We start from the raw sequence: 16,264 nt of genomic DNA, 5'->3' as shown, positions 1-16,264 counted from the left end.
TTTATGTTACTTTGAAGATCATAACATTGCTTTCTTTTAGATAGGAGATGTAGAAAAAAAGCTTACTTTATGATGATATAAAAACATCCATATTCTAATAAGAAAATATTAAATGCATCGTATTTTACATGATATTACAATAAAAGTTAAAATCAAAACTTAGATAAAAATTAAAAACTGTGTATCGGACGTTGTAATAGATATATATATATTAAATTATAACAATATAGTTATGAAAATTTACATATTACTTTGGATTATGTGATTATTTTCATGGTATTTGTAATTTGTTAATAGATTTGCATTTGAAATTTCATTTGAAAACCAAGTGTATTTGGCTAATAATATTTACAATGAAACTGAATTCCATTATTTTTAAGATTTTGATCGACTTATAATTTGTTTTAAAAGTATTTATGTTGATTTTGATTGAGATATAATTGGTTTCAAATTTATTTATCTTGAAAGTCACAGTTAAGTCATCCATCTATTTCTCTTATAAAAATAACAATTTTATATTATACTTTTATTAATTAGTTATCTAGATTTTTTTTACAAAAAAAAAAAAAAAAAAAAAAAAAAAAAAAAAAAAAAAAAAAACCTACAAATTAATTTAGAGAAATTAAGTATCCTCTTACTTTTTGTTCCTACAAATCATGTTATCCAATTAACTGGTGACATGTATAACATTTAATACTCATTTAATGAAATGTAATAAATCATGTTATCCAATTAACTGGTGACATGTATAACATTTAATACTCATTTAATGAAATATAATGATATTTTAGTATAGTAATATGACACATATCATCATTTAAATAAGTATGACGGTTGATAGGAACAAGAAGTAGGAAGATATTTAATTTCTCGTTAAATTAATATGTTATCAATATAAATTATGGATACACTTTATTAAATCAAGAAATAAAAATATAGTAGAACATTAAAAAAAACAATAATAATCATATTAAAACATATTACATAACACCAACTAAACAAAAAAGAATTACGAGAGCAAGAGATTTACATAATGCAACGAAAATAGTTTTTTCATACCTAAGTATTTATAAAATAAAAAAATAATTAAAAAAAAAATCAACTAAGCAATTTATAGAATTTTAATTTCAAATCTTTTTAAATTCATCCAAGCATCAAACATCAAATCGAACAACCCAAAGTTGTTTTAAATAAACAATTTTAATTCCAAAAATCGTGTGGCACCAACATATTTCATCATTGAAATCTTTCTTTTACACATCAAACAACTACAATCTACTTCTTCCAAATCAAGTACTTTATACAGAAGAAAGAAAGAAAAAAAAAACGAAATCTTTCTTTTACACATCAAACTAAAATCTACTTTTTCATTTTCAAATACTCGATATAACAAAAAACAAAATAAAATAAAATATGATTAACAAAAAATGGAGGAACATGTTCTTATATAAGCAAATTATTGTATTTAATCATTCAATTATGTCGAAGAAGTTAAGAGTTATGTAATTACAAATAAATATGGTTAAAAGACAATTAAGTAGAAAAACTTGAAAATGCTAGGAGTTTCAAATCAATATAGTCTAAAGACAAAATAAATACTTAAACCATATTGATTTAAATAGCCTCCTTTATAAGATTTATAAAGATTAATTAAAACAAAATAAACAATATAGATAAAATATATTAAAAAGGGTTAACAAAAACATTTTTATTTATATGATTCAAAGATCAAAACCTCAAGAAAATTGTAACTACATACACCATCCATGTCAAAGAAATAGATACTAACCATTGTAAATATGTATCTTTATTGTATTGATTTGTTCGACATTTATATTTTTTTTATATCTCCATTATCGACTTTGCATTTGTTTACTTAACCAAGTGGTTAATATTTATTTCCATTGGTGTATTTTCCATTAGTTACAATATTGTGTATAACTTTATTGTTAGCATTTCGACTCATCCCTAAAACATAACATTGCATCATTGATCAATGTTATTTTAATGAATTATGGTAGTTGTATTCCTTTCTTTGATGTAATAATGTTAACACACCATGGAGATTATTGTGTATTAAGATTCATTAAGATTCACATGTGATCTTCATATGGTTGATCATAAATAACGCTAATAAGCATATCATATTGATTCGCTATAACATAAGGTGTTTTTTACCATTCAATATCGCATTTAAGAGATCAAAACAACATTTTTACACTTTCAATTTAGGGAAGAAAAAAAATCTGATAGAATTCAATTCGAATTGGAAGTCAAAGGGTTGCTCCTTTTGGAAATTTGGCTATGGATACACAGAACTAATGAAAAATCTCTGAATTCTATCAGAAAAGAGACCCAAAACTAGAATTTCAATACAGTTCATTACTAGGACATGATATCTGAAACATAATCGATGAGGATCCAGCCATTGATAATCTGTGATGGAGCATTTTACAGTGATCTAGAAAGCGAATAAGGTTAATCAAGTAGAAATTATGTGTGTAAAGGAAGAGATACATACAGATCCGATAAGCGTAACTCGTTTTCTGGAGATAAAGCAAACACTGACAAGTTCTACTAAACCCTAAGGTTCTTTCTGGAAGAAACTGTCAATCCGACGAGTGCCAACAGGAACAGGGTTATTATCACTCCTTTTATGAGGTCGATCAGGTTTCGATGACGTCTGAGCCGCCTCCGGTGGCGGCGGCAATGGAAGTGAATCGAGAAGGAAATCAGCGGTCGGCTGGTGTCTCTTAACGGCGATTCGAAGGTGCTCCAGCTTTATTGTCTTCCTTTTCTTCTCAACTGCAACCTCCGATGATTTCTCGGCCAAGAACTTGACGAAAAGCTCGGTGGCGTTCGAGATTAGGAATAGGGCATCGGCGTTGATTTTGTTGATATCTGTGTCGAGTTTCATAATCCGTTTCACTCTGCCGGTTGGTATACTCGATTGGACGGTTTCTGTGTGAATCTCTTCACCTTCCGCCATTGATAACTGTAAATCTGTAGATTGTAACAGGAGTTTTGAGCTACAGAATTTTGGGGAAGAAATTGTTTGGTTATTTAGGGTTTGATTTTGGCGGGAAGATAAAATGTTTTGGGCGCGGATTAATGGTCGCGAAAAAGAGAACTTATCGAGAACTTTAATATACGAATAAAATGCATAATTAGCTCGGATTTAAAGAAAATATCAGCAAAGTCCCTCTAGTTTCATTGTTATTTTAAAGAGAGCCCTAACTAAAATGGAACCTTTTTTTTTTGTAAACTCAGTAAATATGTTGTGTAGTACGAGTTTATGTTTATTTATATTTGGATTATGTTTGTTTATATTTATTTGTGGTGGCAACGATGCTCCAAACGGATCAAAATTTTGAGGCTCTTTTTCATTAGTATACTAGTTTATAACCTGTGGGAACCACGGTTATAGTAAATAAATTTTCATAGTAAAAATTCATAAATTATTTATTAATTACTTTAAATAAATTATTAATTATAAGATATATCAAAATTTCAAAGTTATTATAACTTCAAATTTAAAATATAATTAGAAAAATTAAATTTGAATTTTAAAGGGTTGTCTAATATATCTTTTTAACATGTGGTATGATATTAATGAAGAATTATATTAGAGTAATACATGTCAAATGGAGATTAAAACTATTCATTTATTAGAATAGAGATTTAATTTAATGTTATAAATTAAACCTTCTTCCTTTCCAAAATCCAACTTGAGTAATGAATATTATTAAAATAATAATAATAATAATAAATAAAAAAATTAACTTCTATTCTACAATCTACATCAAAGTTTAAAAAACAGATTTCTTCCTTCCTTTGTGCAAAAAATAAAAAACAAATTTCTACATGATTACATCAAACTGGTTTCTATTTTCTACATCAAACAAAACTTCATCAAAATAACAAAATATATCAATTATTGTAGATAATAGATTATCAGATTATCACAAATTCACAATCATAGATAATCAGTTGTGGTGAAATAGAGAATCATAAGAAGAACTGAAGAAGAACAATAGAACATACCTTTTTAGAATTCAACCTTTCAATTCAAGATTTTGGACAAGAATCACCAAATGGGTTGAGTTAATATTGACACTTGACATCCTTTTTCAAAAAAAAAAAAAAAAAAAAAAAAAATCAATCAACTTATCAAAAATCACCAGGAATAATATTAGAAGAAGAATAGAAAATCAGAGAAGTAATGGTTTTTGTGGATCTTAGCAGAATCAAGAATGAAATCACTAATCATTTAATTAGATTCAAAGGACAAATAAAGAAGAAAAAGTGAAGAATAGTTGTTGAGTCACATAATTTGTGGTTCTAACTAATCTAAAAATTAAATTCAGATGACAGAAAAAGAAGAAGAAGTGAAGAAGTGAAGAACAGTTGTTGAGTCACAGTTTCTACCGAATGGTTTCTGTTGATGTTCATGAATGAAGAATTCAAATAAACAACCTCCAAATTTAATTTTGGGTCAAGGGGCCCTTAGAATTAGGGGCCCTAAGCAAGGGCTTAATTTTATTATAGTAAGGTCGGCCTTGTGTGTTGGTTATGTTTGTGAGTATTCTTATTTTCCTAACAATTTTCAAACACGATAGTATTTGTAACACCCGGTTCTAGGTATGGTATTATTTTCAAGTATATATGGCAATCTTCTTTGGAAACCACGATGTGGCATCGAGTTTTGGGCCGCAGGATTTAATGAATCACCACGACATGGTGATTGTGCCACGACGTGGTAGTGGGTGTTGGGGAAAAACCTAGAGTTTAAGGGTTGAGCCTTATTTAAAGATCCTTGGCCCCCTTCTAGCCTCATCCCATTAGCCTTCGTCTATCAAAAATCATTCCTTACAAACCCTAGAGCTATTTTGTTATTTTAGCTTTAAAAGTGTGCGCTTTTGGTGCTTGTGAAGGAAAAAGGTGGTGGAAGACCTCGTTAGGAGTCCAAGGAAAAGAAGATCCATGAGTTCACCTTCCTCTAGCATCTCAAGGAGGTATAAAGTCTTCATATTGATAAGTTTATGAGTAGATCTATGGATATTTCCCTTTCTTTCTCTAGATCTTGTTGCTTTGGGTTGCTAGACTTCAAAAAGCTTGCAACTTTATGACTTTCCAGGCCATTTGGAGCATTTGGTTCTTTGGATCTAGTCTATAATTGAGTTTGAGGGTCATACATGAAATATTGGCTTTTTTGCCCTATTTTGACCTAATGAGAGTTCAAGACATGCATGTCTGAAAAGCATCGACTTTTATGGTGTTAGAGACTCTCTTGTAGCTTTGGTCAAGTGACCCCATGGATTGAACGATTATTGGTAAAGCCATGTAGTGCTTTAGACTTTAAAAGTCGAGATGCATGATTTAGAGGGTTCTATTGGATGAATTTGGAAACTTTATCCATATAGACCCTATTTTTGGACTAGATCTGAATTGGAGACCTTTTAGAACCGGATGAGGTGGCTGAATGCAATAAGTTGCTGAAAACCCCGTAACCACGACATTGTGGCAGGGGGCTTCATGACTGTTTTGTTGTATCCAGAACCACGATGTGGCAATCAAGTTGAGTTGACGTTTCTTAACCTTTTGCCCTTCTGGCTAAGTTTGACATTAATGGTACTTTGGATAATTTGGAAATTTGATGGAAATTGGTCACTTGGTGGTTGTAGGCTTTGAATGGAGAGTTGAGATTCGGAGTCATACTATAACGCCCATAGATCCGGGCTAGTCAATTTAGAGATAATAGGGGTCGAAAATGACTTTTCGACAAAATATTATTTAGAATAAATAATCTTAATCAAGTTGTATAATATGTCTCAAGGGTTCCGTACATATAAAGAACGCCGAAATCCGAGTTATAGCGAAGAAGTTATGGCCCGTCGAAGTTTTTCGGCAAAACCGGCACAGCACCGGGAGACATAAATAGTAATTTTTTATAAAGGAATTTTTATCCTTAGTGATCAGAACAAATATGTAGTATACGTTAAACCGAGAACATACAAAAAAAACGCCCAAATCTGACTTCGTATGACGAAGTTATGAATTTTATAAGATTTGACATAGTTTTGCACAACCCGAAACTCGAATCTTAGATCGAGCGGTTTTTGGCTTACGCGACCTAAATGAGAGTTGAAGATATCATTAATAGGAAGTCAATGGTAAAAGGACAGACGAAAATGGAGTCCATATGAAGGAGTTATAAATTTTTCACGGTCATTTAACAGTCTAATCTCCTCCTACTATTAAATTTAAGATCAGTGAAGACTTAGCCGATGGGGCCAAAATGAAAGTTGTAGATCTTGTTTTTACATACACGTAAATATAAAAAATGTAAAAAACGAAGCTCGTATGAGAAAGTTACGGGGTTTAGAAGTCGGCAGGGTGCTGCTGCAAAACGGGTGACGTGGCACAATGTAGGCCATACACGTTTTGCCACCAAAAAGTTGACAAGTGGCACCGACTCGACGAGTCTGTGAACCAAATATGCGAGTCCATCAGGATTTGGCCCTATAAATAGAGGTGTCGGGTTCTTCCATTTCCCACACCTCCCCCCTTCAACTTTTCTCTCTCTCTCTCTCTCTCTCTCTCTCTATATATATATATATATATATATATATATATATATATATATATATATATATATATATATATATATATATATATCTTTACTATCTTATAAAAGAAATCCTATTATTTCTAAAAATAGATTGAATATAATAATATTATTTTTTAAGACATTCAAATTATTAAGCTAATAGTACAAGTAGTCATCAATAAAATAATATTAAATTTTAACTTGTGTTTTGAATCCTTATATTTCTCAACAAATTCTAGCTCCTTCCATGAATTTCGGATAATTCAAAATTTGAAACCATCAGAAAATACATGTTGATTCAAATATCTCTCCTGCAGATGACTCTTTCTTAACAAGTTTTTATTTTAATCCTTACTTGTAATTGTTTCATCATTTTTAACTTTTTGTATATTTATCTTATAAATATATTGGATGAAGGTTTTATTATATCAGGTTTGTTCCTAAAAAGGTTTTTACTATGTTTCTTTAATGTGTTGACTTTGCAGGTTCAAAGAACTATACCAAGAGGGACAGTTAGAGCATTGTATTATCATTAGTTTGTATATTTTGGCATCTTACTTTTGCAATAAAGAGCAGTTAAACACAAGATTTGACATGATTAAGGTAGTTTGTATATTTTTCATCTTGTTTAGTCTAAAAATGAAACATTTTTCATCATTGGTTCTTATAATATCAAGTTTCATTACATGGACTTCCTGATTACGGTGATTATTGTTCTTATTATAAGGTTCTATATAGATTTTATTCAATATTTTAAGGTTTCGAGAACCTAAATCAATATGAATCCTTGAATTACATACCATCGTTGAAAATGTTTTAATTTGTGACCAAACTTGGTTTAAAATCACAATAAACAAGTTGAGACATGAGTATTTTGGCCTTCTCAAAGGCCTATTTATCGACTTTTGAATCACAACACCTGATATTCTAAAGGTTTATTTTTATAAACTATTATTTATATATTTTAGCATTTTACTTAGTAGGTCATTAAATTAATAAAGGAATTAAGGAAAACGGAAAAAAAAAAGAGGACGATAAACAGTACAAGTGGTTTGGGTATGTATAAACGGAAGTAATAACATTTAGGGGGTGTTTGACAAAAAAAGCTTATTGCTTATTAGTTTATTAGCTTATAAGTTAATAAGTAAGTGTAGGGTAACTTATGAAAAAATGACGTATTAGAGGTTCCCCACCAAAATAAGTTATTTAAATCCAAACACTTTTTTAACTTATAGTGATGTGGAACCTAATAAGTTGTTTTAAAAAAAGCTTAGCCAAACACCCCCTTAATATGGTATGATAATGCTTTTGAAAAATAGATGTCATTTAATATTCATTTCTCGAAGTGAACATAAAATGGTTTTAACTCTAAAGAGATCAAATTATTCGCCGTCCGCCGCTTTGCGCGGGTAGACGGCTAGTATATATATATATATATATATATATATATATATATATATATATATAAGGGTTCCTAACCCCACTAAGCCTAGGTAAACCCCTTAGCACTCGAAGGAAGCCCCGAGGCTCCCAGAGCGCCTAACGGCTCTGAAGAGAAGAGCCTCCGACTCGTAAACTCTACCCGACAAAGCCGGATTTTCTTTAAAATCCGTTGTAAGTGAGCTACACCTATGAAAATTTTAATATAGATTTTAAATAATTATAGTAATGTTATTAGGTCCTTAGAATATTTAATTGGGCTATTATTATGGGTTATATAATGTCGCTATAATATATTTTTTTAACCACTCGCGATACGGTGGTTCCGGTTTGGAGAGCCGCTTGGGTTGTTGGATTCAAAAGTACTTATATGCCAAAATGATCCTGCCCACCGGTGTTCCATGTCTGGCCTCATCTGTATATAGTGGGTGAAAAGTATTGTGTCACGCTTATATAATAGTAATAATAGTTAGACTATTAATTAGTCGTGGTTAACATCAGACTAAACCCTAGTGATATTGATACTAGGTTTTGACGAAGGAAATTGTTTCAAGAGTAACGAAGCATTGTCTAAGTTCGGAATCACCACCTTAACATGTGAGTGCATAGCTACTTTCATCTTACATATAGATATGAAGTATTTAATATAAATCACGTGCTATGTGTGCATATTGTCTGAATACTTGTTGTCTATGTTGGGTGAGAGATTTTTATACATGTTTTAAATGTTTTAAACTGTATACGTATTTTTATATCTACAAAATATGTTGGGTAAAACATGGGTAGATGAAGTACGAGGGGTGAAAGCTGAAATAGAGGAATATTAATGGTATGGACCTAGTGCCCTATAGGTGAACATTGGCAGCAATTGACATGGTACCCTATAGATGAGCATTGGTAGATGCGTCACAACTTGTAGATGTTGTTGATCTACGATAAACATCCTAGCAGCTGTGCTCTAAGGATATTATCGGCAGTTGCGCCTAATAGAGAACATTTTAACCTTGACAGTAGCGTCTAAAGGACAATACCAGCAAAAGCGCCTCATAGAGAATGTCGCAATTCCGGCAGCTGTGCCTAAGTGATAGAACTAGTAGCTGTGCTTGACAGCTGTGTCTGACAGCTGTGTCATTGATAACGATCGACATCGTACCAATTCCTTAGGATAATCCTTAGGAATGAATGAATGAGAAATAATTGATTCTTAGGGTAGATGCTCAAGAGTAAAGAAGATAACGGGGATGAGTAATTGGGTTAACTGTTTGATGATTAAACATAATAATTATATTATTGTGGGTTGAAAACCCTATGTACTCACCATGTTTCCCAACCTGACCCACTCAGTTTATTTATATCACAAATGTTGATATGAAGTTACATTACACTGAGAGATTAATGAGATATAAATCACTGGTGATAATGAATGTAAGTTCTGTTTATGATTATGTTTCTGTATTGGCGATGAGATCCCAAATGTTTTAAAATGAATAAAAATACTTTTCTTTGGAAATGCTTTGATAACGTATTTATCATGTTTTACTGGGAACAAATTCCGCAACATTTTTATTAAAAGGGATACTCTGATTTTTATAAAGCATAAACAAAATCGGTCTTTTCTGGCCGTGAAAATGGGGATGTCACACGGACCTTGTCAGATCTATGCAGTTTTTGAGGTGAGTGTTCCTCACTATACTTGTTGGTCAAAGGCACCAAATTCGGCCCCTTTTGGATTGATTATCCTGTTTGTTGCATGATTAAGTATTATAGTGAACTTTTAGATCTGTATCATGATAGATAGGTCTTAGAACATAAAAGTGACCCTCTTTAACTTCATCAACCGCAACCATCTTTTGATCTGCAATCAATCAGCAGTGAAGACTCATCCGTAGCCAAGATCAGCAACCACGGTCTCTGTCATCAAGCTTTTTCTCTTAGTCTTTATCTATTTTATAAATGTACTTTCTTTTACCTAATGTGCCTTACATGGTATCGTTAAACAGATAGGACCCTTGTATCATCTAAGACTTTATAAAAGGAGCTCTCACTTTCTGAATGAAACACATCTCTTACGTATCTTATTTCTGATCTCTCAAATTACTCTCTTCTTACTCACCACTTAATATCGTCTTAACTGATTTGAATCTCTCTTCATAGCAAGTCTTCCTAGGCTCTATCACTAAGTTTGATCTCATTTACTAACTTGAATTGACTGCAATTCTCATTAAGTATCAACTTACGTGTATACTTGATATAATACTTGTTGTCATTTACGTTTCCTTATAATTATGCATCTAACAATCTAACCTTCTAATTGTAACTTATTATTATTGTTGAGCTTTAATGATCCTTTTAGTTAAACTTTATTTCGAATTATTACTTATTCTAACGCTTGTTCAAGTGTGACTCAAGTTTTTCTCTCAACAATAGGATGATGCTATGCTTATTGATATGTAAGATTTATCTGTTATCGGTTGATTGATTATATGTTCATGAGTTATGTATATGTCGACATGTGTGTTGTGGTTGGGTTGACGCGGTCATGGTTTGTGTTGAAGGCCAATAGACCCAGGGTGGCCCGAATAGATTGAAGACCTATGAGGCGTACCAGTCAGGCCGAAGGCCCGGAGAACGGTACAGGCAGGCTGAAGGTCCGGTACGGCGGTCTAGACATGCTAAAGGTTCTGTATGCATGTTGTTTGTTGTGGTATTCATGATTATATGTGTTAGAACACTGAAAGTGACCCTCTTGAACTTTCCAGAACCGCAACCAACTTGCTACAGCAATGAAAGCATCTACCTCAGTCATCCGAAGTCAGAAGACAACAAGCTTATGAACTTAGTATTTTTTGTCTTTTCTTTATGCTTACTATTATCTAGTGTGCCTTGCATGGCTACATCTAGAAGTTATCTTTGTAATGCTTGAGTCTCTATATATAGAGCTCACTTGTTCTAAATTGAATGCGCATTTTCAAGTATCTTTACTACTTATCTCATAAATTTTCTTCTCACTATCATATCTTATTGTAATCTCTCTTCGGAGCAAGTCTTTGTGACTTCTTCACTAAGTTTGATCTCTTTTACTAACTTTGGTTTGAATGCATTCCAAGTTATGAATCAACTTACGTGTATTCTTAATATAACAATTGTTTTCATTTACATTACTTTACTTTCCGCATCTAACTCACTAACTTCTAACTATTAATATTTTTGTGAGCTAACAAATCCTTCGAGATTAACTTTTCCGCCATATACTTGTTCTAACCATTTTGTTCAAGTGTGTCACAAAGTTCTTCTCTCAACAATTGGTATCATAGCTAGAGTGGTTGCTTTTTGAATATCGGAACTCTGGTTTTTCAAAGAGCCTTCTGTACCACTGAAGCTCATTTCTAAACAAATTTTCAAATGGCACAATCGTTATCGCTGAATGTTTCCAACAGTGTTGGTGGTTCAAATCGAGCCCCAATACTAGTTGCAAATGAGTATCACCACTAGTCTCAAAGGATGGAAAGATATCTCAGACGACTTGGTAGAGACATCTGGAGATCTATAGAAGAAGGACCTCATGTTCCAGTCCTTACCCCTGTTCAAACTGATGGAGCCACAACAAGACTTGGAGGAGGTCAACCAGCCTTGAATCATCCCACAAAGGATGACCTAGACAAAATGGAAAGTGATGCTATTGCCTTTTATGAAATCTCTTGTGGAGTTGCTCCTGACAACTTTGACATCATCATAAATTGCAAATCAGCAAAGGAGATTTGGGATGTTCTCAAAAACTTGTATGAAGGTTCAGAGCAGGCTCAAGACAAGAAGCTCACTACAGCACTCAACGGATTCAATAATTTCAAAGCCCACTCCAGTGAAAGTTTGGAAGATTATTTTAAAAGGTTCAATTTGATTGTCACAAAACTGTCAAATGCGGGTACCATCCGCAGCTATCATGAAACAAATCTATAGTCTCTTAATGGCTTAGGAAGACACTGGACAATAGTCAAAATGATTGTACAAGGTGACAGGAAGATTCACTCCTTATCTCTCTATAAACTTTATGGAGAATTGCAAGCTCAAGAGTCTACTGTACTCAAGGATTGCTCAGACTTCGGTGGACCACTTGCATTAGTAGCCCAATCACCTCACACTCAAACCTATCCCACCTCATATGACTCTCCACCGTAGTCATATGAAGCTGATTCAGAATATGACGATGAAGAAGAGTTTCAGAATGCCATTGCTCTTATTAGTTAGAAATTCAATCGCTTACCACCTTCATTTCGCAAAAACCAACAGTTTAATAGACCACCTTTCAACCGCAACTATCAGAACAATCACTTTCGTTCCACAAAAAACCCTCTCCCTCCACCGCAGTCTCAGTAGACATAGTCAAAAGAAGTACCGCCGCAGTCCCAATCAACTGACTCCGGTACCTCTATAGAAGACAAAGGTGATGTCGTCATATGTCACAAGTGCAACAAGGAAAACCATTTTGCCAAAGATTTCAAGGCAAACCTAGTAAAAGATAGAGCCTTCTATCTTCGAATGGCTCAAGAACTGGAAGATAAAGAAAATGGAAAAGCCTACGTTGCTCAAGTGAAAAGGAATCATCAAGTATGGTCGTCAGGAGATGAAGATGAAGAAGTTCTTAACAAAGGAAAAGGCAAGATATGTATGGTAGCAACTTCTGATGAAGATGGCTCATCCAATCCAAAGAAGAATCATTGCTATATGGCTAAAAATGGAACTCTCAGCATTGTGGAACAGGTAAAACTCATGATTCAAACTTTAAATTACAACATGCATGATTTTCAACCTTTCATAGACACACTCATGACACTTGTGTTTCCGTCCTTACATACTACAATAAAGCCCTAGATGAGAAGAACATCGCTTCGTAGGAGATGTTCCATGTTAGAGGACGTTTGGACAACAAGAGACTCAAAATGGCAATGTTAGAGAAGTTTTTAATGTTAGAAAAGGATGCTAGAATGCTTAGTGAAACTCAATTAGAAATAGCTTTAAATCAAAGAGATCTAGCACAAAATGAAATTGTACGTTTAAATCTTCTAATTGAAAAGTTGTTTAATGAAACTGAGGCCATTGAAAATCTTGTCAATAATGGGAATATTGATAACACTTTTAACTGGGGTTGGTCAAATGGTTACCCAACCGCAACGGACTCATCACCTCGGTTCACACCAGAACGTCCCTATATCCCACCAGACCGTAATTTCTTATTTCCAGTCAATAACAAAACATTTCCTGAGGATATCCAAGCCCACTTTGGAAAACTTCATGATTTGAGTATAAATTGTGTTATAAAAGAAATTCTCCCTGAATCTTCTACTAATGTCAACAACACAGATTCTCAGACATCATCCGTAGTTGATGAGGAAATTGTTATTGAAAGTCCTGAAGTCTCTTTAGACTTCCCATCCTTACAATCCGACCGTAGTATCCCTGACTGCAGTCACATACCGCAATCTGTCCCATTACGTAACATCAATTGTCCCAAAGAAGTTTTTGCCAAAACTTACTCTGCGGTAGTCCAAAACTCTACTCCACTGATTGAAGTCAAGAGTTCTGTGATCATTGAACCAATTAATCATGAATTACCAATTGAAAATTTTGAGTTTAGTCAATGTTCTCAAAGTTCTAATTTCTCAAGTTCAGATGAATCGAGTCACTATTTTTCAAAAACCTCTAAAGTTTCTAGGAAACCGCAATTAAATATCACTGACTGTGATTCTCCTAAGACCGAAGCAAAAAGAGTTTTAAAAGAAGAATTTCGTTCTCGTGGCAAGCAACGAGAAATTTGCTCAAAAGTTAAGGAATCTATGAAATATCCTAAATCAAAAGGTCCTGAGGAGTTTGTTTTATCAAATTATCTTTTCAAGAAAACTAGATCCAAGAAAACAAAAAGAAAAGAGTTCACTGCTTCTGACAATACTCAAAAACAATCCAAACATAAGGATAAGTCTTTTCGTTCAAATGGATTTCAAATCTATTCTATTAATGACCCAAAATGGAAGGGTATCTTACATATTCCAACCATTTCAGTATCACAGTCCCAAAAAAGGAAAGGAATTTTGCCAACTCCATCACCCAAAAAGTCATATCAAACGTTTAAGAAATCACATCACAAAAGGTCAGCACGTATCTTCACACCTGTCACACCTGCACAAAAAACCTTTTCAAAACACACAAACAAAAAGATCAAATCTGACAATCCTCGAAATGGACAAAAACATACTTTATCTTCAAAAACTCAGACCAGGTCAAAGGTCAGGAAAAATGACAACAAGTTCTCTTGTCAATGTCAATGTGAAAGAATTCATAAAAATTTCAACACCCAAGATTTCAGGGTCAATTCTAATAATTACTCACAATCTCACAAAACTCCAAAGATCTTCAAACATCCAGGACTATGTTTGAAAGTTGACTTAAAACCTGTCCTTGCAACCTCGCATCATGCATCAATTAATACATCGTATGTGACCTCGGGCTCCAAACTCACTTGGGTGCCCAAATTAACCACTTAACTTTGTAGGCATTGTGCAAGGAGGATCAAGAAGAAGAATGGTTGATCAACAGTGCCTGCTCCTTGCACATGACCGAAGGTTAGAATACCTTCGGGATTTCAGGCCTATATGCAATGGTGGTAATGTCACCTTTGGAAACAATGAAAATGGCATCATACGAGGCTACGGTGTTCTCACCATGGAGAACTTTTCCATTCAGAAGGTTGCTTACGTAGAAAGTCTTAAACACAATCTCATTAGTGTTGGCCAACTATGTAAAACAGGCCATCGAGTGGAATTTGATGATCAATTCTGTTACATAATGACGGGTGACCGAAGCTCTTGCTTAATCAAGTCTCGCTCCAAAGGTACAATGTATCCTCTGAATATTTCTCTCATCATTGGTAAACAGCAACTGTGTTTTCTTTCAAAAGTTGTATCCGAAGTCAGCTGGTTATGGCACCGCAAGCTAGCTCATCTCAACTTCAGATACATCAAGAATCTAGTCACTGGTGAACTAGTCCGCGGTCTCGCTAATATCAAATTCAACAACGATACTCTTTGTCCAGCCTGTGAATGTGGAAACAAGTCAAAGCAAGTCACCCTCTGATAATGGATTCGTCTATTTCAGAGCCTCTGGAACTACTACACATTAATCTCTACGGTCCTTCAACTGTAGCCAGTCTTCACCACAAAAAATACATATTGGTTATTGTTGATGATTTCACTCGCTTTACATGGGTCTTCTTCCTCAGACTCAAATCAGAGACACCACAAATCTTTGTCAACTTCATCAAAGAAATAGAACTTCAGATCAAGCTTCCAGTCAGACGCATCTGCAGTGATAATGGAACTGAGTTCACTAATCATCTTCTCAACAGTTTCTTGGTGTCCAAGGGTATTTCTCACAACTTCTCAGCACCCTACACTTCGCAACAAAATGGTGTCGTCGAACGAAGAAACCGCACACTAGTAGAAGCAGCTAGATCCATGCTTAACTTCGCCCATCTTCCTCTCTATTTCTGGGCTGAAGTTGTAGCAACTGCGTGCTTTGTCCAGAACCAAAGCATTTTTTGCAAACATCTTAACAAAGCACCATACGAAGGCCTTAACAACCGCAAGCTGAATGTTCATTTCTTTCATATCTTTGGGTGTAGATGCTTCGTGATCAACAACAACAATCAACTTAATAAATTTGCACCAAAGTCTGATGAGGGCATCTTCCTTGGTTATTCCATTAACAAGGTTGCCTATCGAGTAATTATCAAACGTACAAGGATGATCATTGAAAGCTTCGATGTGAAATTCGATGATTCTCACATCCGCAATGCCCCTTCATCCACTGAAACCACCGCAATCATGGAATGTGACATTCCTGCATCTTCTGGCCCCTTAAACCTAGTCGAGGCCAATTATGATGATCTCTTTGAACCAGTTGAAACGGAAAAACTATCAGAAGTTCTTACATCTCCCACCGCTCAACAACAACATGCTGACATCTCTGGACCATCTACATTGGAAGAAGTTTCTCTCAATACTTCCACCTCTCCGGTTGAGGGGGAAAGCTCTACTACAGATCTAGCCGCAACCATCGAGGTTCCAGTACCTGATGTTGTTCAAATTCATGCTCGCAGAGAAACATTACTATCAAATGTAACTTCGGATTCAGATGATGAACTCATAAAGATATTGATACTAG

General features: G+C 34.0%; 2 protein-coding genes across 2 annotated transcripts; one reads left to right on the top strand and one right to left on the bottom strand.

Annotated features, from left to right (window-relative positions):
* Positions 1-2,192: 2,192 nt before the first annotated feature.
* Positions 2,193-3,124, bottom strand: NF-YC13 (nuclear factor Y, subunit C13). Its single transcript, XM_078970338.1, has 2 exons — positions 2,522-3,124; positions 2,193-2,436 (listed from the first exon to the last, which is right to left on the bottom strand). The coding sequence occupies exon 1, from the start codon at positions 2,987-2,989 to the stop codon at positions 2,585-2,587; it is 405 nt and encodes a 134-aa protein (XP_078826464.1). The 5' UTR covers positions 2,990-3,124; the 3' UTR covers positions 2,193-2,436; positions 2,522-2,584.
* An 8,427-nt stretch (positions 3,125-11,551) lies between these two features.
* Positions 11,552-12,007, top strand: LOC145010384 (uncharacterized). The gene has a single exon (XM_078968933.1). The coding sequence runs from the start codon at positions 11,552-11,554 to the stop codon at positions 12,005-12,007; it is 456 nt and encodes a 151-aa protein (XP_078825059.1).
* The last annotated feature ends 4,257 nt before the right edge of the window (positions 12,008-16,264 follow it).

This window comes from Lactuca saligna, chromosome 8 (genome assembly GCF_052625555.1).
Source record: "Lactuca saligna cultivar CGN05327 chromosome 8, ASM5262555v1, whole genome shotgun sequence".
NCBI classification, from domain to species: Eukaryota; Viridiplantae; Streptophyta; class Magnoliopsida; order Asterales; family Asteraceae; genus Lactuca; species Lactuca saligna.
The sequence above is the reverse complement of the archived record's forward strand: the minus strand, read 5'-3'. Positions and strand labels throughout refer to the sequence as shown.

Coding starts and splice junctions, on each gene's coding strand:
- LOC145010384 (XM_078968933.1), top strand. CDS start 11,552: ATGGAAAGATATCTCAGACGACTTGGTAGAGACATCTGGAGATCTATA.
- NF-YC13 (XM_078970338.1), bottom strand. CDS start 2,989: ATGGCGGAAGGTGAAGAGATTCACACAGAAACCGTCCAATCGAGTATA.